Source organism: Eurytemora carolleeae, unplaced genomic scaffold (assembly GCF_000591075.1).
Source record: "Eurytemora carolleeae unplaced genomic scaffold, Eaff_2.0 scaffold1011, whole genome shotgun sequence".
NCBI classification, from domain to species: Eukaryota; Metazoa; Arthropoda; class Copepoda; order Calanoida; family Temoridae; genus Eurytemora; species Eurytemora carolleeae.
The window spans coordinates 50,246-72,316 of NW_019396898.1; the positions used below are offsets into that span (position 1 = coordinate 50,246).

The 22,071-nt window shown below is 31.2% G+C and overlaps 1 protein-coding gene across 3 annotated transcripts; it reads right to left on the bottom strand.

Moving 5' to 3' along the window:
- Nucleotides 1-1,544: 1,544 nt before the first annotated feature.
- Nucleotides 1,545-22,031, bottom strand: LOC111709907 (protein disulfide-isomerase A4). Of its 3 annotated transcripts, XM_023483848.1 has the most exons (20): nt 21,934-22,031; nt 21,390-21,459; nt 20,433-20,487; nt 20,018-20,079; nt 18,412-18,497; nt 17,440-17,530; nt 17,172-17,236; nt 15,980-16,029; nt 15,365-15,426; nt 13,235-13,375; nt 11,742-11,789; nt 11,473-11,538; nt 10,841-10,900; nt 10,023-10,083; nt 9,462-9,662; nt 9,320-9,397; nt 8,355-8,437; nt 3,024-3,088; nt 1,706-1,757; nt 1,545-1,557 (listed from the first exon to the last, which is right to left on the bottom strand). In XM_023483848.1, exons 1-17 carry the CDS (start codon nt 22,017-22,019, stop codon nt 8,406-8,408), a joined length of 1,314 nt encoding a protein of 437 aa, XP_023339616.1. In that variant the 5' UTR covers nt 22,020-22,031; the 3' UTR covers nt 1,545-1,557; nt 1,706-1,757; nt 3,024-3,088; nt 8,355-8,405. The 3 variants fall into 3 exon arrangements, with proteins under 3 accessions (XP_023339616.1, XP_023339617.1, XP_023339615.1); XM_023483849.1 differs by lacking the exons at nt 1,545-1,557; nt 1,706-1,757; nt 3,024-3,088 and adding an exon at nt 3,221-3,364; XM_023483847.1 differs by lacking the exons at nt 1,545-1,557; nt 1,706-1,757; nt 3,024-3,088 and adding an exon at nt 7,592-8,279.
- Between the last annotated feature and the right edge of the window lie 40 nt (nt 22,032-22,071).

Sequence of the window (22,071 nt, forward strand, 5' to 3'; positions counted from 1 at the left end):
TTCTGAGGTTACACTTCCCTAAATAAAAATATAGAGATTATTATGATACAAATCCGAGGATTAACATTCGTTTATACAAAGTCACAATCTTTAAAAATTCTCAAATTCTGCAGGTAAATATTGTTAACTAGCCTTAGAGGGCGCTTCGCGCCCATCTCCTAAATTAATTGTGAACATGTTCTCTTTGTGTACATCGTAAAACAAAACAAAAATAATTCGCGGATATTTAAGAATGCAGTTCCCTAGAAGTATAGGCATTTAAGAATGCAGTTCCCTAGAAGTATAGGCATTTAAGAATGCAGTTCCCTAGAAATATAGGCATTTAAGAATGCAGTTCCCTAGAATTATAGGCATTTAAGAATCAGTTCCCTAGAAGAAGTATATGCATTTAAGAATGCAGTTCCCTAGAATTATAGGCATTTAAGAATGCAGTTCCCTAGAAATATAGGCGTTTAAGAATGCAGTTCCCTAGAAGTATAAGCATTTGAGAATGCAATACCCTAGAAGTATAGACATTTAAGAATGCAGTTCCCTAGAAATATAGGCATTTAATAATGCAGTTCCCTAGAAATATAGGCATTTAAGAATGCAGTTCCCTAGAAATATAGTCATTTAAGAATGCAGTTCCCTAGAAGTATAGGCATTTAAGAATGCAGTTCCCTAGAAATATAGGCGTTTAAGAATGCAGTTTCCTAGAAGTATAGACATTTAAGAATGCAGTTCCCTAGAAATATAGGCAGTTAAGAATGCAGTTCCCTAGAAGTATAGGCATTTAAGAATGCAGTTCCCTTGAAATATAGGCAGTTAAGAATGCAGTTCCTTTAAAGTATAGGCATTTTAGAATTCAGTACCCTAGAAGTATAGGCATTTTAGTATGCAGTTCCCTAGAAATATAGGCATTTAATAATGCAGTTCCCTAGAAGTATAGGCATTTAAGAATGCAGTTCCCTAGAAATATAGGCATTTAAGAATGCAGTTCCCTAGAAATATAGGCATTTAAGAATGCAGTTCCCTAGAAATATAGTCATTTAAGAATGCAGTTCCCTAGAAGTATAGGCATTTAAGAATGCAGTTCCCCTAGAAGTATAGGCATTTAAGAATGCAGTTCCCTAGAAGTATAGGCGTTTAAGAATGCAGTTCCCTAGAAAAATTGGCATTTAAGAATGCAGTTCCCTAGAAATACAGGCATTTAAGAATGCAGTTCCCTAGAAATATAGTCATTTAAGAATGCAGTTCCCTAGAAGTATAGGCATTTAAGAATGCAGTTCCCTAGAAATATAGGCGTTTAAGAATGCAGTTCCCTAGAGGTATAGGCATTTAAGAATGCAGTTCCCTAGAAGTATAGGCAGTTAAGAATGCAGTTCTCTAAAAGTATAGGCATTTAAGAATGCAGTTCTTTAAAAGTTTAGGCATTTAAGAATGCAGTTCCCTAAAAGTATAGGCATTTAAGAATGCAGTTCCCTAGAAGTATAGGCAGTTAAGAATGCAGTTCTCTACAAGTATAGGCATTTAAGAATGCAGTTCTTTAAAAGTATAGGCATTTAAGAATGCAGTTCCCTAGAAGTATAGGTATTTAAGAATGCAGTTTCCTAGAAGTATAGGCATTTAAGATAATTGATTTTCTTCAATGGATGTCAAACAAGGGCGTATTTAGGGGAGGGGGGGTTATAGGAGTATGGGAGTAATAAAAAATTATTTTCCAGACCTGTTCTCCGATTATTGATTCTGGATCCTTCTTCCATCTGTAGTTTCCAAAACTAAATTTTTTTTTCATATTTCAATTAGCATATTTAATATTGATTTTTGGACATATTATCAAATCTAAATCTAAACAACTGAGTCCTTGATGCTTTTTGTACAGTATATCATCTGAATACGGTCTCATGCATGGTGCGGAGTTTTGCATGGGGCGGACTCCCCCTAAAATTTCAACCATTTCATCGCAATGTTAGGCATTAAAAGCAAGGTTATGACATTTCGAAATATATTATTTTATTTTGATTTGAAAAAAAAAATTTTTTTTGCCTTAACCCCCTTTAAAATACATTTAAGAACTAAATGCGTACTTATTATACAGGGTGTCCCACGAAACATGACAATAGCTAGACGATGTTGAAGGTCGTCTTAGAACTTTGAAATAATTTGCGGCATTTTTTCGTAAACCTTTTTTAGGAGGAAAATTCTAGAATTAATAATCACAAAATACCCCTTGTCTTGGCATTTCCAAATTGTGGTCTGCCTTTTTTGTGCTTTCAATATTTCCGGAGATATTATGAATTTCCTTCAGATTTGGACAATTTTGGTTTTATTCAATAAAAATTAAATCTGTACGAAATTCTTAATATCTCCGGTAATATTGAATGCACAAAAAATGCAGACCACATTTTGGAAACGGCAGGACTAGGCGAATTTTGTGGTTATTGTTTCAGGAATCATGCATGTAAAAGAAGGTTGAAGACTGAATGTCACCAATAACTTCAAAGTTGAAAGACGACTTTCAATTCGTCTTGCTAGTGTCATGTTTCGTGGGACACCCTGTATGTCAACTAATAATTTTTAATGTTTTAACATTGCTCATATTTCTAAAATAGTGTTGAAATGGTTAAAACTTTAAAGGGGTAAAGTCCGCCCCATGCAAGAGTCCGCTCCAGAAAGGACACCGGTTTGGAATAAGGCAGAGAGATTAATCTGTAAGATGTAAGATGACCCAAAAACTATTTATGAATAAGTTTAAAAAGGGGTAAAAACACTGTACTGAGAAAAGTAAGAGAAATTATTAATTTGTTAATGTTACTAATACATTTCTGAAATTAAAATTGGATATTTAACATTTATAAATCACACAATAAGAGAAACTCTATAGATGTATTCCCAATTACCTAAAAAACATCACTCCACTTTCTAAACTATATTTAAAGCGTACATCGAACTTATTTCTAGCAGATAAAGTACAACAAAATAAAAATTGTCGCAAAAGCGCAAAAAATTTCTGAACACCTTCATTAGTCTTTTCTTAAACTTACAAGTTAAAGGTGAAGATTGTATGAACTTGAAGAATAAGAAGGAGGAGGGGAAGGACTGACATCTTCTGATCAAGTGACACATTTTTAATATTTTACAGATCTTATATCTTACTTCTCCGGCTCAAGGGCTTAACAATATTTGTGCATTATATGAAACTGTTCATTTATAACTTTCAATGACTTCTTCAGGTCAAGGGCTTAACAATATTTGTGTGTTATATGATACTATTTATTTACTAAGTAGATATAAAATATTGGTTTTAACATTAATAAATCATTCACTGTTAATCTTCAAGCCATTCATTGTTTTTCTAGGTTCTTTCTCTCTTTGCACTGGAAATCTTAAAATAGTTATGTTTTATTATTTAGAAACAATATTAGAAGAAATGTTTTGGTTGGTTTGACCGAAAAGTGCCAAAGATATATCAACAAAATTATTTACAAAGGATGATAAGGGTTACCCGCAAAGGATGAGACTGTAAAGACGACTTGAAACTCTAAAAAAATTGACAATCTCAAGCTTAAATCAAGCATTCTGTCTTGAATGCAGACGTTTAATGGCTTAATTAATGATTTGGCAAATAAAGAAAGAAGTAATGAATGTAACCGCAAACTTAATTCTTTCTTTACTAAATAATTTAGTTAATTATTTATAGATTTACAACAATACAGATAGAACACTAGATGTCATCATTTCAAGATGTAGGGATTTTTCGTTCACTATGGATCCAGATCTGAATCCGGATCCTATCATTCAACACGGCATTCGCGTAAAATTATTTTTTTTTAAATGACCAACTTTACGAGCAACAGATCGATAAAAGCTAAAATACATTAATACATAAACTTTGCTGTAAACTTTGTCTGTATCTAATAAAAGTAAAACGGCTAAACTGATCGGCCGAATATTTTTGTGGCAACTTGCAATATTGCAACAAAGGTTTTGGGAAAGTTAAAAATCAAAGGGAGTGTTCGCGAAAAATGAAAGAGGGCATAGACTTACGGCGAAAAATAATCGCTTTTGATCGTTACTAATCTTACTTCTATCTGTGCGTCTATAAGGAGAAAATTGTTAAAGGTGACTCATACTGAAAGTTGCAATATTCAACTCGGATTGTAAACAAATCAATTTAATTTCAAACAAATCATTTAGATGTTACGACCTGGTCATCGATTATTTTTCGGCTTATTCGTATATTGTAATATTTCATAATATTCTTTATTAGTTTTGTATACATTAATGCACTTAAAACGCCGAAATAGTTGGCCGCCAGATGTCTCTGCTCTCGATGCTTTGAATGCTTACACATGGCAGAGGAGCGGGGGAAGGCAGGCGGCCATGAGCCACCACTATTTCCTCTTCAATACCACCACATTTGACTCTTCCGGGCAAAACTACTTTTTTAAATGGTATATTTAGGGCCTTCAAAGTGTGATTTTAAAAAATCCAGCTGTGTCACGCAAAAAAGCACAACTCAAACCATTTTTTCAATTCTACTTAAGATTAATATTTTGTGTGTAGACCTATAATAACCTCCATGAAAATATTTAAATATGGCTTTAGGCATGTCAAACAAACATTAGTAAACCACAAAGAATCGAGTGGCAGCAACAAATCCAATGTTTGACTTTCTAATGACCTCTAACGACCTGTAATGACCTCCAAATTGAAAATGTTTTAAATAAGGATTAATGTATATCAATCAAAAGCTAGGAACCCAGACAATACAGTAGTGCATGTTGTCATCATATTAATCTATTTGGATTGCTTTAATCAATAAAACGTTTATTTGAAACATGTGTCACTAGTGTTTTAATTATTGTGACACAATTTGATTTATTTATTTTAATGTTGCAAACTAAAGAATTTGCTTTTTTTGGGGGTACTTAATCACATTTTTATTGATACAAAATTGTTTTTGTGTAAAAAGTGTTACCCTTTTTGTAGGTCATTTAGGTCATAAGAGGTCGTTAGATGTCATTAGAAGGTCAAACAATGGATTTGTTGCTGCTACTATATTCCCTGGGTTCCTAGCTTTCGTTTGATATGCATAAAAGCCATAGTTGAAATATTTTCTATTTGTGGAGGTCATTAGAGGTCATTTGAGGTCATTAGAGATCATTAGAAGGTAAAACACTGGATTTGTTGCTGCTACTGTATTCCTGGGGTTCCTAGATTTTAATTGATATGCATAAAGCCATAGTTAAAATATTTTCTATTTGTGGAGGTCATAAGAGGTCATTAGAGGTCATTAAAATTCAATTTGATTTTATTTTAGTAATTTCGATCACTAATTAGGCGTGTAGCCAAAAAATTGGAAGATTTGAACCAAAAATGAAGGCAGGCCCCACCCCCCCTACATCAAATGTGCCATCTCCACCATCCCCTTTGACTGAGTATTGCATCTTAAAATATCACAATATTATTCAATTACTGTCTCATTATACTAAATCCATCTTAAAATCACTCATTAACCAACTCCCTCATCATCCAATCACCTCATAACTCATTCACTCACCTCATCCAATCACTCACTCACTCACTCACTCACCCACATTACAATTTAATTGAAATTTCGTTCCTCATAACTTTTTTATATGAAAACAAAATTTAATAGGTTTAAATATATTGTTAGGTTCAGACATTCAGGGTTACCCACAAAGAATGAGACTTCAGAGACTACTGCAGAGAAGTTATATTTATTATTCTCTGCAATAGTAAACATCTTTCTTTCTTTGCCTAATGAGGGGAGGAAGGCCAACCACATCAATCTCTAGTCCGAACCACATTCTCATCATTTTCTCGTGCGAACCACATCAAAATCCTCGTCCTTTCAATATTATTTTTTTTAAGTGTCCGATCCTTGAAAATAAATACATTTTTTTTAAATATGGCGACGTTAGGGCATAGATGAAATATCAAATTTTNATTGAATCTCTTCTGCCTCCAAAATGGATAACTTTCACAAATAAAAATTTATACCAAAGAATTCGCGTGAACATGGTCTTTAATCTTTCCATTTCAACCCATACAAAATAATCATTGATTTCTGATTTATTTACAAATAAGGTAGATTTGTTGTCCCCTCTAAGAGATCACTACTGCCTGCCGCATGCTTAAAATTATAGGCAAAATGATGTTCAATTTATATTATTCAAATCATTTGCTTGGTCACAACCCTATGAATTCAAACCGTATTTAATCAAATAAAAATTGTAAGTCATATCTCTAACCCAAATTCAGCTGGAATATTACAAAAAGTTGTTTACATCGAGTTTGAGAATGTTTTGCGGCATTTTCCGCTAAAGAAAGGGCTCCTTACAGACACTTTTTTGTAGAACATCGTTTCTGGAGCATTTTTATTTTTACATAAATCTAAAATTTAATTGGGAAAATTTTATATTTCATCTATGCCCTAACATCGCCATATTTTTAAAAAATGTATTTATTTTCAAGGATCGGACACTTAAAAAAAATAATATTGAAAGGACGAGGATTTTGATGTGGTTCGGACGAGAAAATGATGAGAATGTGGTTCAGACTAGAGATTGATGTGGTTGGCCTTCCTCCCCTCGCCTGATAGAAATATAATTGCTATTAAAAGATTGTATTCAAGGTAGAAGATTTGATTTAACCTTGGAATCGTGATTTAGAGTTAAATGTCGTCTTGACAGTCTCATCCTTTGTGGGTAACCCTGTATGTGAGAAACATAATAGAAACAAAGAAAAATCACTCATTAAGCAACTCATCTCATCTCTCAACCTCATCAACCAGTCTCTTTATCACATTTAAAAGACGACATTTAAAGAAGTTGTTTGAAATTATAAAAAAAGAGGTAGTTTAATTTAGATTTTACCAAGTAGACTAAGTCAATTTTCGTATTGAGGGAGCTGAGACAATTTGTTCATGTTAGTCTGAAGAAAAAGAAAATATTATAAAAATCGCAATATTTACTGTCATTACTTAGGCGTTACATATTTTGTAAAAAAACGGGTTTTTTTGCAATTTTTTTTTAACACATTGCACATTTTCACACAAGGGCTCCCTTCAAAACCTACGTTTATTTTATGGTGCGTCATTTTTAATATTCATATTGCTTTTAAAAATAAGCCATTTTTTGTGAAAATCATAATTTAGATTTGCAAAAAAAAAGTTTTACAGTTTACATTAAGAGAAATCATCCTTATTACATCTTAACTCTGAAATATTGAGATCTAAATATATATGTATTGCGTGACACGGCTGGATTTTTTAAAATCACACTGTAATGGCCCTAAATATACCATTAAAAAAAGTAGTTTTGCCCGGAAGAGTCAAATGTGGTGGTACGGAAGAGGAAATAGTGGTGGCTCATGGCTTCCGGAAGAGAAAAAAGCTAATATGTGGTACGGAAGGGGAAATAGTGGTGGCTCATGGCCGCCTGCCTTCCCCCGCTCGGCAGACACCTAACGGAAGAAAGGCGTTTTAAGCGCATTTTATATAAAACCAAAATAAAAGTGTTATAAATAGTTATAATACTTTGATTACTCAATGCCGTAATGTTTTTTAAATAACAAAAGAACAATATGCTTTTTTTATATTTTGTTTTTTATTTTACATTATAAAAAAAAATCAGTTGTTTGTTACGTTAGTGTGGCTTTAAAATCGACATTGATATGATAGTTGTCCCAAACCCGGATATGTTTCAATAACGCGAAATGAACTGAATTGCGGTAATTTTTTCCAAATAGGAATATGTTCGAAAATGAAGACAAAAATCATTCCTTACACTCATTGTTAGTAATGGGCCAAGTGTTAGCTTTGAAACCAATTTCCCCTGTATTCATTATTTTGAAAAATCGCAAATTTGAACAAAAAAATCCGCAAAATACAAATAATAAAACAACTACAACTGTTGCACTTATTTTTTTGACATTTTTGGATCATATTAAAGAACTGTTATCTTATATTTGAATAGGATTTTACAATAATAACAATAGTTATTTTTTATTTAGTGTATAGTGTATATGGTAAGAGGATTTTTTTTCATTAAACGATACTTGATTGTACAGGTACTGTTTTTTTTGTAAATAGGGAAAAATAAATATCAAAACAGTTAATAAGGTTCTTGTATATTCTAGTAATGTTTAGAAAAAAAATTCTTATCAAAGACGACATCATCACTGAATCGCTAGCTATGTTTGTTTGAACACCCTGAAGAATGATGATTAGAAACTTTCCGAAAAATCACTTGAAGGGTTTTGCAGAAACTTTTCTAAATATATAAAAACCGTTATTTGTAATTCCGATGGAAACTGTAATCATAAAGAAACAGTTGATCAAGATGAACCTGATGAAGAAAGCGACCCAATGGAACTCCATCAGGTTCCCCTTCCTTTAGTTAAGGAAGCACTTGAGAGGAAAGAAGGTCTCCTGGAAAAAAAATCACCTGTATGACAGAGTTCTTCGCTAAAATTAATATAAATATGTTCGCTATAGCTGGCAAAAACCTGGACAAAATTGGCGGACATTTTTTTGGGGAACTCGATATTCCGGGAGTGTTTCTATTTTTCCTAGGCTTTCAAACAGCATGGATACACATAAAAATGGAAACAAAGAGAAGTTGTCAATTAACAGCTTCTCTTTGTTTACATGGTAAACTTAAAATTTGAAAAACGCGTGTTCGCAGGGATTAAAAGCATTATTAACAAAAAGTGGTTTTCATTGTATTGATATAAATGCCGACCAACCAAAGTTCTTAAAAACGATATAAATCCGAGATGTATTTTTGAACAACCCAGAATTTTTTTTGATACTCCAGATGTTTGTTTAAACAACCCAGATGTTTGTTTAAACATCCCAGATGTTTGTTTAAACATCCCAGATGTTTGATGAAACAACCCAGATGTTCGTTGAAACAACCCAGATGTTTGTTTAAACAATCCAGATGTTTGTTGAAACAACCCAGATGTTTGTTTAAACATCCCAGATGTTTGTTTAAACATCCCAGATGTTTGTTTAAACATCCCAGATGTTTGTTTAAACAACCAAGATGTTTGTTTGTGCAACCCAGATGTTTTTTTAAACATCCCAGATGTTTGTTTAAACATCCCAGATGTTTGTTTATGCAACCCAGATGTTTGTTTAAACATCTGCAGATGTTAGTTTAAACATCCCAGATGTTTGTTTAAACATCCCAGATGTTTGTTTAAACAACCCAGATATTTGTTTAAACAACCCAGATGCTCGAGAACGAATCAAAAACAAATTCTTGGATTTCTGTCAAGAATAAATGATGAATAACCATGCATTTACCAATAAAGTTTTGAAGAGAAAGCCGTGAAAAAGTTCCGCGAAGAGGAAAATAGTTTCCTTCAAGATCCAGAGCACAGACTGCGAAAAATAAAATGAAAAAAACTGTTTTTTTCAACAAAAATTTTAATAAATTTTTTTCTACCTAGAATAGCGTTACTGCTGACTTCATTTGCTCTATATCCGCAAAGTTTAAGTTCACGACTATAATCTTCTTTTTCGCATATTGCTAAATCTAGTTGATCAGTTAATTTTGTTGCTTTATCTCGTTTATCAGCCAAAATGGTGATACCATCAAACTTATCAGCTATCAGATTTTCCATAACGTCATCAGATTTTCCATTTTCTGAAATGTACCATATTTGAAATTTACAACTTTGAATGTTGTTGGTTCATTAATTTGTTTTTTAAATAAAAAAGCTAAAATACATATATCTATCTATCTTTATAATAATGTTCAAAGACCTTTATTATGTTAGCTTTAACTGGCCAAACTGAAGGAACCCATGGCTACCCTGGGGTAAAATAGGCTAAACAAATTTTTTTTTTATTAATTCATTCAAATTTTTTTTTTATTTAAAGGGCAACGTCAGTCACTTCAGATAGTAACTATTGTACTTTTAAAATCATTCCTATACAATGTCAGTGCTTTAACACACGATGAGCTTGTAATTAAAAAAATGATAAAATGTATATTCAAACTTACTTGTGTTTGACTCTAAACTTTCCATCTTGCCGAAATCAATATGGATCCCATTCTCTTCGCTCTAAAAAAGTATTTGCATAAATTTGCATACTTGAGCGCTATAAAATCTGGTTAAGCTTTAAAACAGGATGATTTCAAACCATTTTTCGACGAGATTTTTTATACAAAAATTGTGCGCAGATGTCTATGATTGTTTAATTTATTCTAGTCAGGTTCAATCTAAACAAAAGAATGTTTAGTACATTGAAATAACATAATTGAATTAAAAGTTTGGAAACAAAACACTTTTATTGCATAATCTCTCGGTGTTCTTTAGCTGAATCCATCTTCCAAGAACTGAGAGAGAACATCTTAGACTTCACTCCTCTTCTGGGACCATATCCTTGATTTAGGTTCTTTTTTGATTCTGGGTTTCAAGTAGACTGATAATAAAGTGAGTGTACAGGTATATTTGTGTACACTTGGAGGTGTGACAGGCTCCAACTGTACAGTGTACACTGTACAAGTTTCGTTTCCAGTTTAGGGGTGGGGGCCGGGGGGTGTCGAGTTCTGTAGATTTTTCAATTTATCTTCGATGGTGGCAGAGGAGACTCTTTCATGGTCCACAAAGGTTTTACATGCGCATTATCAAAACTACAGCGACCAGGAGATCTGATAGTCTCACCAGAAATGTTGCATGAATTTGAACTTCTTGTTCCTTCTTGTTCAGTGTCGCTTATTACAATCCTTACAATATATAAAGAACGATCCAAAATTTTACTGAGTCATTTCTTATATACCCTTATTTTAAACCAGACTTTATTAAATGTGCATGTTACCTTTTCCGTAATATTGTTCTCCAATTCCATTACTAAGCTGACAGCGCGATTCATTATATACTAGATCCAGATTTAATAAATAGTGGATAATGGATAGTAATTACCTTACATAAACCACTCTTTGTCCAACAAAAATGGAAAGGAGCAAATACGAAAGATCTTCATACCACTGGAGAAAATGGGGCCAAAAGATCTGAATTTTAACAATGGGACCTCTAATATAATTGCAGATCAATTAAAATGACTGTAAGCGTAAATTCAAGTGACCTTCCATTTATAAAGTGTCATGTCTGATTTACAACAATATTAAACTTTAAACTTTAAACCTTTGTTTTATCAAGGATTTTGTTGATATTTTTATTTATAAAGTGGGAATGTTCCAATTGAAACCGCGAGAGTGTAACTGTACACTTTACAGCTAGTGAACACTGGAAACCTCTAGTCTCCAGGCACTCAATCTTTCGTTACAAAAATGATGGTACCTGTAACATTATTGTCCGTACAAAGGTTTAAAGGGTATCGTCGTGAATCGGACATGCCTTGCTGTAAACGGAAGGTAACTTTAAATTACGCTTACAATCCCTTTAAGTCTAGTTAGTTCAGCTGGCTCTTGCTATTCATAAATCTTATTCCTGAATATTTTTTATCTGGCTTCGTGAATCTAAACCAAGGGAAGAGTATATTACAACTGTGTAGTTCTGTCATAGATATAAAACATTTACTTGATTTTTTTCAACTAAATTGCAGATTTTTACCAAAAAAAAACTTTTTCAGATTCAAACTTTTTAAGTAATGCTAAACCGTATGCCGTATGCAGTACTAAACTTTAATGAAAAATTTTTTCGATTTTTTTTTACTTGAGTTAACGAATAAGAAAAAAAAATCTGTAAAATTGTTTTTCCTTATCAAAAAGACGTTTATTTAAACTTGTTCTTTCTCCAACATATCCCTAAAAAATAATAATAAAAAAATCATTAGGGTAAACTAATGAAAATGTAAATTCCAGGGGGGATTAGTTCCAAACTGCGATTTTACCCATTTCTTAGATAAGCCTAATTTTCGATCCAAGCCAAGTGGAACAAACAAAAACTATAGCAAACATTTATTGGGTTGGAACTTTTCATAGAAAGACATTTTATAGAAAAACATTTCATAGATAGAGAAGATTATTCAAAGACAGAGAAGATTTTTTTTTCTTAGATTTTTAATAGACAAGGGAAAATGTAAATACAGTGCTCCCCATATACAATACATTGCTAGTTGCTACACAACAAAACATATAAAAAACATTACATATGAAGAGTACTTTATTTTTTTTTAAGTACTTAAAATTCAACTTTTTCATCATTTTTCATTTTTCTGTCCGTTTTAAAGTTTTTCACAAAAAGTGCTTTCTTGAATGAAAATGCTTAAGTAATTTTTTTAAAATCCGCAAAATAAAATTGGAAAAACTGCAACTTCTCATCTGGTTCTCTGACTCGGTAGAAGGAAGACATGGCCTACGTCAAAAGACTTACCGAGGATAAGACATTTCATAGCCAAGGAAGATTTTTCATAGACATGGTAAAATATCATTTAAAAAAATCTCCTCTGTCTATGGAAAATCTTCTTTGTCTATGAAATATTTTATCTATGAAATGTCCTATCTATGATATTGTTATCTATGAAATGTCTTTCTATAAAATGTCTTTGTATGAAATGTCTTTCAATGAAATATCTTTTTATGAAATGTCTTTTTATGAAATGTCTTTCTATGTTAAATGTCTTTCTATGAAATGTCTTTCTATGAAATGTCTTTTTGAAATATCTTTTTATGAAATGTCTTTCTATGAAATGTCTTTCTATGAAATATCCCAACGCCACATTTATTTGTATACTTTGCTTGTCTGTCAGACTGTCTGCTAGTGTCCAATAAACGTCAAAACGGCTGAACCGATCCAGTCCAAATTTTGTGTGGGTACTTACATGACCTCAAGATCCCAGGAAAGGTTTATGGATGATCAAAATTTTAAAATTTTGCCTCGAAGAGAATTTGATTTTCATTAAGTTTTAAAACTTAATGAACTTAAAGTTTTTTTTGAAACCCTATAGTTTATTAAAAATGGGCATTGTAAAATATCGAAACATGATAATATTTTGATGACTGTTCATTTATTTTAGAACATATCCATATTTTGAAACAGTTGTTAGTTACACTGTTGAATTTATACTGATTTGAACTCAATATATACCATTCAAGCTTTTACGCACGTAACAAAACAAGTTTTTTGAAAAGGTAAAATCATGGCAAAATGATAGTCCAATCAGGATAGGGTTTACAAAATGATAGTCCAATCAGGATAGGGTTTACAAAATGATAGTCCAATCAGGATAGGGTTTACAATTTTGTGTTACCTTGTATGTTTTCTTTATCCATATTTCAAGATCTTTTTCCGTTTTCCCTTTTCCACAAAATACTTGAATTTTGTTTTCAAGATGAGTTCTGAGGTGGTTCGGTTTCACCATTAGAATTCTACCATAGTACTGTATGTATTCCTGATAGTCAATATGTTTAATCCAAACTGGCAAAAAAAGGTTTTACTCTCACAGGTAGAAAAACTCGGGTTTGGAAATTAATTTCGATATATTTTATATCCTCTTCAGTTCTACAGAAAATCACCAAAATTATTACAAATTAAAAATAAGGATAATGTAACAAATAACTTTCTAGAAATTTATAAAAAAGTAAGCAAATTAGGGGAGGGGTTTTTTTTTGAAGTGTGGAATAAAAAAATGAAAAGCGTAAGAATTATGGTCAACCTTAAAGAATGGTGGTATTGTCAAAACTGAAAGAAATGTTCATTGAATTAAGGGTTGGGGGGGTGGGAAAGGGGTTAGGAGAATAGGTTGACCGATGCAGATACGAAAATCCGAGTTTTGAGTTTGTGGGGGAGGGGGCAATGCATGTTTATTTTTTTTTTTAAACATTGCAATTAGCATATAAGAAAAACAACTATAGAAAGAACAACAAGAAAGAAACTTGATATTAGGTATAGGGATTTCTGGAGCTTCATAAGCTCACAAATAAGACTAGTTGCCAATGAAAAAAAAATACCTGAATAAAGTAATTTATAATTGGAAGAAAAAAAGTTTAGATTTCCTTAGCCTATGTTACCCCCCGGACCCACCCATGGATTACCTCAAAAATGCTTAGAAAATTTGGGCCGATTGTTTTTGCAATTTCAAGTGACCCTCCATTTAAAAGAGTGGCATTTCTGATTTACCCTTGAATCCTCTTAATCTGGTCAATAAATTCATGGCTTAAAAAGTACCTAATTTTAATAACTCTTTTTATGGATTCTGAACCATAGAAATGAGCAAGTCATTTTTGAAAAGAATGCTACTGATGGCAAATAATTTAAAGAAATGTTGAAACAAGTAGAAACTTTAAAATCAAAATCTTTTGGACGAAAAATATACAAAAATTTACATTAATTTGTATCGAAACGAAACATTAGCTTTTTTGTTGAAAAAGGTTTTAATTGGAAAAAACAAATTGGGCATTCATATAAAAATATAGCGTTTGATGTTTAATATAAAAATATAGATTTTCATGTTTAATATAAAAATATAGATTTTCATGTTTAATATAAAAATATAGATTTTCATGTTTAATATAAAAATATAGATTTTCATGTTAAATAATAAAATATATTTTGATGTTTTATGAAAAAGTATAAATAGAATGAACACAAAAATTGTTTTCCAATCGTGACTAAAGACCTTCCATTTGGCGAATGGTATGTCCGATTCAAAAGTATGAAGTATGAATCATATCTCTATGTTAATAGTTTTAAGAATTGATTACTTTTTACAATTAAAGTGCAACTTGCGCATTTTATTGTGAAGGAGAACAATCTATTTATAAATTTGGCTTGTCTGTCTGTTTGTTTGTCTGTTTGTTTGTATCCAATAAACGTCAAAACGGTTGAACCGATCTGGCCCAAAATTTTTTGTGGGACATCACGTGACCACAGGGAAGGTTTATGAATGATCAAAAATTTCAAATATTTGTCTCCATAAAAATTCGATCTTCATTTCTATTTATAAATTTGGCTTGTCTGCCTGTTTGTTTGTCTGTTTGTTTGTATCCAATAAACGCCAAAACGGCTGAACCGATCGGGCCCAAATTTTTTGTGGGACATCTAGGGACCCAGGGAAGGTTTATGAATGATCAAAATTTCAAATATTTGTCTCCATCAAAAATCGATCTTCATTAAATTTTTGAAAATTTTGAAAATCCACGAATTTTTTTTTGTGAAAATCCGCGAATTTTTTTTATTTTGTTTTACGATGTACACAAAGAGAACATGTTCACAATTAATTTAGAAGATGGGCGCAAAGCGCCCTAGCTAAGGCTATTAATAAAAATATCAAAATTAAACAATTTTTAAACTAGAAAAACTAGTATATTTTCTATATTCAGAATAAATTTAAGAAAAAGTTAAATAAAAATAGAAATTTAAAAATGTTAAAACATGTTTCCTTGTGGTTTTTTGGATCAACAGCATTGAAGAACTTTATTCCATATTTATGCATTTTGTCCCCTGAAGGAATAATAATAATAATAAAAATAATACAGTGATAACCAGAAAACTCTGCAATGTGAAGACGACTTTCAGTCTGAAGATATAACTTTAAATGTTCCAATAAGCATGGTACGCAGTAATTGTACAGTGTAAGCAGACCCATTTCACTTAATTAGTGATTTAATAAGTGTCTAGTAAAACTGTTTGTTTTCTGGTTCACTGTAATAATGATAATAATAATAATAATAATAGTGATAATAATTATAAAGATAACAATAATAAATATCTGAAGTCCCTGGCTTTACCCGAGGAATGATAATGATAGTAATAATAATAGTATTAATGATAATAAAGATAATAATTATACAGATATGTATTAATAGTAATAATGAAAATTATAATAATGATAAATACAATAATGCTAATCTTAATAATGATAATCATGATAAAAATAATAACTATTATCATAAGAACAATCAAAAACTTTATAAATAATGGTAATAATGATAATGATCATGATCATGATATTGATAATAAAAATAGTAATGAATAATGATAACAATTGAATTACCTATTTTCATGAAACTTGATTGCAGATATTTATATTTGCCTCCAGCTAAGCTAATCATTTAAAAGATTAGAGATCAGAATTTATAAAAATTGAACAAACGATTTTTTTTTCTATTTTTTCTTTTCCTTCCTTAACAAACAATAGGGAACAAAAACTTAAGAACCTAACCTGTCCTAGTTCTTAAAAGTAGCAATTATTAAGATGGATGTCTAATTCATATTTAAGAATCGCTTGAAATTACACCTACAGACGCTTTAAGATATCGAAATAAAATATCGAAAATCAGATGAAAATTCAGAAAACACCAGAAAAAATTTGGATTGAATGTCATTATTGTTTCTCATCAAGTAGTAGTTTTGTTTCTCTTCTGTTGTATCAATAAAAAAAATCAGAAACTATAACTAGCTAAAATTTATACTTTTTCAATTGATTCACTTAAACCGATTAATTAATTTAAAAAAACATGAACTTTAATTCCACTTTTAGTATTGTTATAAAACAAAATAAGTTGTTAAAACAAAATGTCAAGTTTAAGCCATGATTTAAACGTTAATTTAAACCAATAAAAAATTAAATATTAAGTAGTTTTAAGATCATGTAAGCTAAAATAACAAAAAAGTAATAGACTATTTTAGATTTTTCTTATATATCTACATACAAATATAAATCTACTATTTAAATATATATAAAAATGATTTCAATACTGCACGTGAAACTTGCAGAATTTATTATTGCGAAAACCCTGACATGAATTTGTTTTTTAATCCATTGTAAAAAATCAAATGAAAGGAACTAGAAGTTATTCCCTCTCTAAGTTGAGCGCCCCATTTATTCAGGGGGGGGGGGCGCTGAGGGGGGGCCCCAGCTACTTCTAAACCTTTAATACTTTAGATTTTGTCATTCTGATCTAGCAGATTTCAGAGCTTGAAATATTAAGAGTCTAGAACATTAGGTTGCAATTATATATATACAACTAGCAAATAGGTTTAGCTGAAGGGAGTATGACATTGTATAAATAAACATAAAAGTATTTAAAAACTCGAGTTTGAGTTCATCCCTAGCTGGAGTGCAGAAAATGTACTCAAGTTAAATTGAAAGTTGTCTAAAAGTATATTTTATGATGTATGAAGATTAAAGAACCGGAGATTGGAAGGAAAATGAAAAATTGTAAATTTATTCTAAGAATATTCACCTGATGAAAACATTATTTGTAGAGTTATTAAAAACTTCATCAAGTTCCGCTTCACTTTCAATATTCTGTAAACATTCTTATTTACTTTGCTGGGCCAGAAAAAAAGTTAGTCATTTTTTCTCTACGATTTGCAAAGTATATTCAATTTTTTGTTCACTTTTTTCGTGAGAGCAAATTTCTTAACTTATTAGATATATAAAAGAAATCATAAATTAATTAAAATTATGTTTATGTTATGTTTTATTGTGATTTTTTAATGTGTACCTACCTGCACCGAGGGTCCTCGAATTAGGTTTACAAAATTGATAAGAGTTTTGTTTTCAATCCGTCCAGTGTAATCGGATAAATACGTCTCCTCTCTTTACACATAGAAGGAAAAATGCGCGAAATTAAAACTATGTGTATTTGGAGAGTTAAATTAATTTACTTAAAAATCCCCAAAAATATTGATTCAAAATTATAATCATATTTCATTATATAGCAACAAAGGTTTACATTTAAGTAATCTATATATAAATTTGGCTTGTCTGTCTTGGTGTCTGTCTGTTTGTTTGTATCCAATAAACGTCAAAACGGCTGAACCGATCGGGCCCAATTTTTTTGTGGGACATCTAGGGACTCCAGGGAAGGTTTATGAATGATCAAATTTCAAATATTTGTCTCCATCAAAATTTGATCTTCATTAAATTTTTGAAAATTTTGAAAATCCACGAAATTTTTTGTGAAATCCGCGAATTATTTTTGTTTTGTTTTACGAAGTACACAAAGAGAACATGTTCACAATTAATTTAGAAGTTGGGCGCGAAGCGCCCTCTAAGGCTAGTCTATATATAAATTTGGCTTGTCTGTCTGTTTGTTTGTATCCAATAAACGTCAAAACGGCTGAACCGATCGGGCCCAAATTTTTTGTGGGACATCTAGGGACTCCAGGGAAGGTTTATGAATGATCAAAATTTCAAATATTTGTCTCCATCAAAATTCGATCTTCATTAAATTTTTGAAAATTTTGAAAATCCGCGATTTTTTTTGTGAAAATCCGCGAATTATTTTTGTTGTGTTTTACGAAGTACACAAAGAGAACATGTTCACAATTAATTTAATTAATTAATTAAAGGCTAGTAAGTTAGAATTTATTATGAACTAAACTGAGTTCAATAAAAAGTGAAAAACAAAAGATAGAGTTTCAATGATTAATGCTTTTAGTTAGTTTTGAATATTTTTGTTCAGTATTTCTACCAACCTGTATATTCGAATAATTGGTAGTTTGTCCTGATTTCTCTTTTTACAAAGACTTTTTGTAGATTTTGTACCAGGAGTACAGTCAACCTTAAATATTGCAGATATTATACCAGGAGTACAGTCAACCTTAAATATTATAGATATTGCACCAGGAGAACAGTCAACCTTAAATATTGTAGATATTGTACCATGGAGTACAGTCAACCTTACATATTGTAGATATTGTACCATGGAGTACAGTCAACCTTAAATATTGTAGATATTGTAACAGGAGTACAGTCGACCTTAAATATTGTGGATATTGTACCAGGAGTACAGTTAACCTTAAATATTGTAGATATTTTATCAGGAGTACAGTCAACCTTAAATATTGTAGATATTGTACCAGGAGTATAGTCAACCTTACATATTGTAGATATTGTACCAGGAGTACAGTCAATCTTAAATATTGTGGATATTGTACCAGGAGTACATTCAACCTTAAATATTGAAGATATTGAACGAGGAGTACAGTCAACCTTAAATATTGTAGATATTCAACGAGGAGTACAGTCAACCTTAAATATTGTAGATATTGAGCGAGGAGTACAGTCAAGTTTAAATATTGAAGATATTGAACGAGGAGTACAGTCAACCTTAAATATTGTAGATATTGTATCAGGAGTACTCGAAGACCTTAAACAATGGTACACAAGACGTGCTGGTATGAGTCAACACTGCACCAGGCATTATCGTACTGGTTTGGATCATGCAACTTTTGAACTTATTTGGTGAAAGATGAAGTAATTTTTCTAGCTTAAAAATGAGTGTTTAATTTTGATAAATTCTTCATTGTTTTCATGGAATTCAAACCTTATAGAAACGCATAGAAACCCATACGTATAGCAACAAGGCGTATTTTCCGGGAGAACATTTTTTATATTTTTGAGAAAATAAATAATCAGTGTAAAGTAGATATAATATAAAATCATATTAGCATTAATGGAGAACTTTGTTATACTTTAAGATTTTTTTTCTTCTAAAAATGAAACTGTAGAAAGCATTTTTAAAAAATATTTTTTTTAAATAGTAACATGCAAATTTATGTATAACTATATAATCATTCATTTATGTTGTCAGTACATAATAAAATCTGGGGGACCTTAAACACAATAGAGAGCAGTAAAAATGACGTATTAAACTATTTTTTTCCTTTATGTTATAAAAAATAGAAATTATGATAATGATAATGATAAGCTACAATGTTTTACAAAAACGTTTTATTTCTCAAAAATATAAAAGATGTTCTCCCGCAAAATACGCCTTGTTGCTATACGAAGCTGTTTCTATACGTTGGATTTTTACAAGGTTTGACATCGTTTTTTATGCATTAAAAGTGGGCAGGAAACCACAATTGACAGTAATTAGTTTCAAAATTAGGAATAAAATGGATATATAATTTTTTTTTTCAGGCAATTTTGCCTGAAAAACAAAATCTCAAAATTAGTGGTATGGTTTATAGTAGTTGTAAATGTCGCAAATGGCCTTATTTTGAATAAATCCTGCGTTGAATGAAGACGATATAAATGTCGTCATTGTGTTCTCATGTTTATTGAATCAGCCAGTACCTTTGCCAAGGGTGTGTAAGGATAAGTACTAATCAAGAAGTCAGCTGCTTTTTCATATTCTCCTATATTTATTTTACAACTAAACTTGTATAAGTCTTTCTAACTTTTCAAATATATTTCTGCTTTTTTGATTGTTGATGTTTATTTATCCAACTGCAATAACTAGAAATTTTGCGGATTTTCCTGTTAGCATTGACGGATTTTCAAATATTTCTAAAAATTATGTTTCTTCTGAGCAACCCATTTATACATCTTGCCTGGGGGTATGCCAGATACTATTAAAAACGCCCTATAGGTTCAGCGGTTTTAACGAATTATGGTATACAAACAAGCAAACAAACGAATAAACAGACATATGCTCTTTTGATCATGTTTTATATATAAAATAAAAAAAGTTTTATGTAAAATAAATTTCCTATAAATTGTTTGTACTCACTACACTCTTTCTTGTAGAACAAAACAAGGTATACCTGAACACATTCAATTAAATAAAAACAAGACCCCCAGAGTTCACATAATCTGAGCCAAGAGGGTAAATATGAAAAAAGGATGGAAGGGTAATGAATAAGAAAGTTAAAAACCTCAAATTATAAAAACAAATAAATAAAAAACTATTTAAGCCGAAAGAAAGCCCTCCAGTTTAACATCAATAGGAAATTTTTTAATAGTGAACTACATAATGGAAAAACTTTCAATTCAAACTTCATTCGTCGAGCTCATAACAGATTGTAATGAAGAAATACTCCGCCCACTACAATCTATAAGCACAGGGAAATAATTTTAATTAGTGGTATGACTTTGTGACATCGTAGCTCTTCTAATATCTTTTTTTAAACACCTGTTCCTCTCAATAAATTTCTAAAAACAGATTTTATACTTCGGGGGACTGTGTATTCCCACCCACCAAAACCGGACTTCCTCGTAAGTATTTCTGATTTAGATAGATGGGTTAACAAAGTCACAGCCTCACAGGACGATTTATTTCAGTATTTCAGTTCAGCGTATGTTCACAATATACTGCTAAATGACCCTACATCATTACATCTGAACTTTTATTTCCTTTTATAAGAATGTTTAACACCATACTTAATGCAGTATATCGATCGTGTACTGTACTTCCGGATCATGGATCATGGGACTATCTTGTTCCGTATAGAGAAATAATTCAACCAGCAAGAAAAGTTTAACAGCCTGTTTAAATCAGGAGATACTTACAGAGGAAGTCCGCTTCTGGCTGGTAGAAATACAGTGTGCAGGGGCGTACGAGGACTTTTGTTTAGGGGGGGCATAATTTGCGCGCAAAAAAAGGCATTTTATACGTTCACGGGCGCGGCCCCCCCCTCGTACGCCCCTGACAGTGTGGGATTAATACCTCGTAATTTAAAAGATGTTCATCCCAGTCTTCATCAGTTAATATCTGGACTTCATTCTCTTCAATTATTCTAAAATTTATTATAAAATAAACTTTTTAAAGCTTAAGAATTATTTTGTTTTAAAGTAAGCATAAAATGTCACTTTTTTATAAAATTCCCTTTTATAAACATCCTATCTTTCTTTTTTTATTCCTGAATTTACTAAACATTTTTAATTAAATTCAAGTAAATTGGTTTCAGATTGAAATCTTCCTTTTTTACCTTAAATCTTTTTGTTGACGAGTTTTTGAGACGAACAATATAAATTTAGTATTTCTTATCTGCATCAAAATTCTTCATGTTCTCATACTTGGTACGGTAGTAAAATCAAAACCATAGTACGAGACCAACAAGTCGTACTAGAACTTGCTCAAAAGTTTTACTTTATCTAACGGTTAGAATGGAGTGAAATAGTATATTAATCTACTTTGGATATCTTGTTTCTTCAGAGTGTTCGAAATGTAGAACACAATGATAGAACTTATTCTGGCAGTATGTGCATACCTTGGACCAGAATCCTTCTGCATGGTTGTCCCTGAGATCGTGTTTATCAAAACAATTAGCAAACAAATCGTCTTCATTGCTGCCATTTTTCTAATTAAAAGTCTGTAAAGCTGGGAGTATCGTTCTAGATAATAAAAG

Coding starts and splice junctions, on each gene's coding strand:
- LOC111709907 (XM_023483848.1), bottom strand. CDS start 22,019: ATGGCAGCAATGAAGACGATTTGTTTGCTAATTGTTTTGATAAACACG. Junction 16,030..17,171: donor ACAAATAATGTTTTCATCAG/GTGAATATTCTT, acceptor TTAAATGATTAG/CTTAGCTGGAGGCAAATATA. Junction 10,901..11,472: donor GCCAGATAAAAAATATTCAG/GAATAAGATTTA, acceptor ATCTGGATCTAG/TATATAATGAATCGCGCTGT.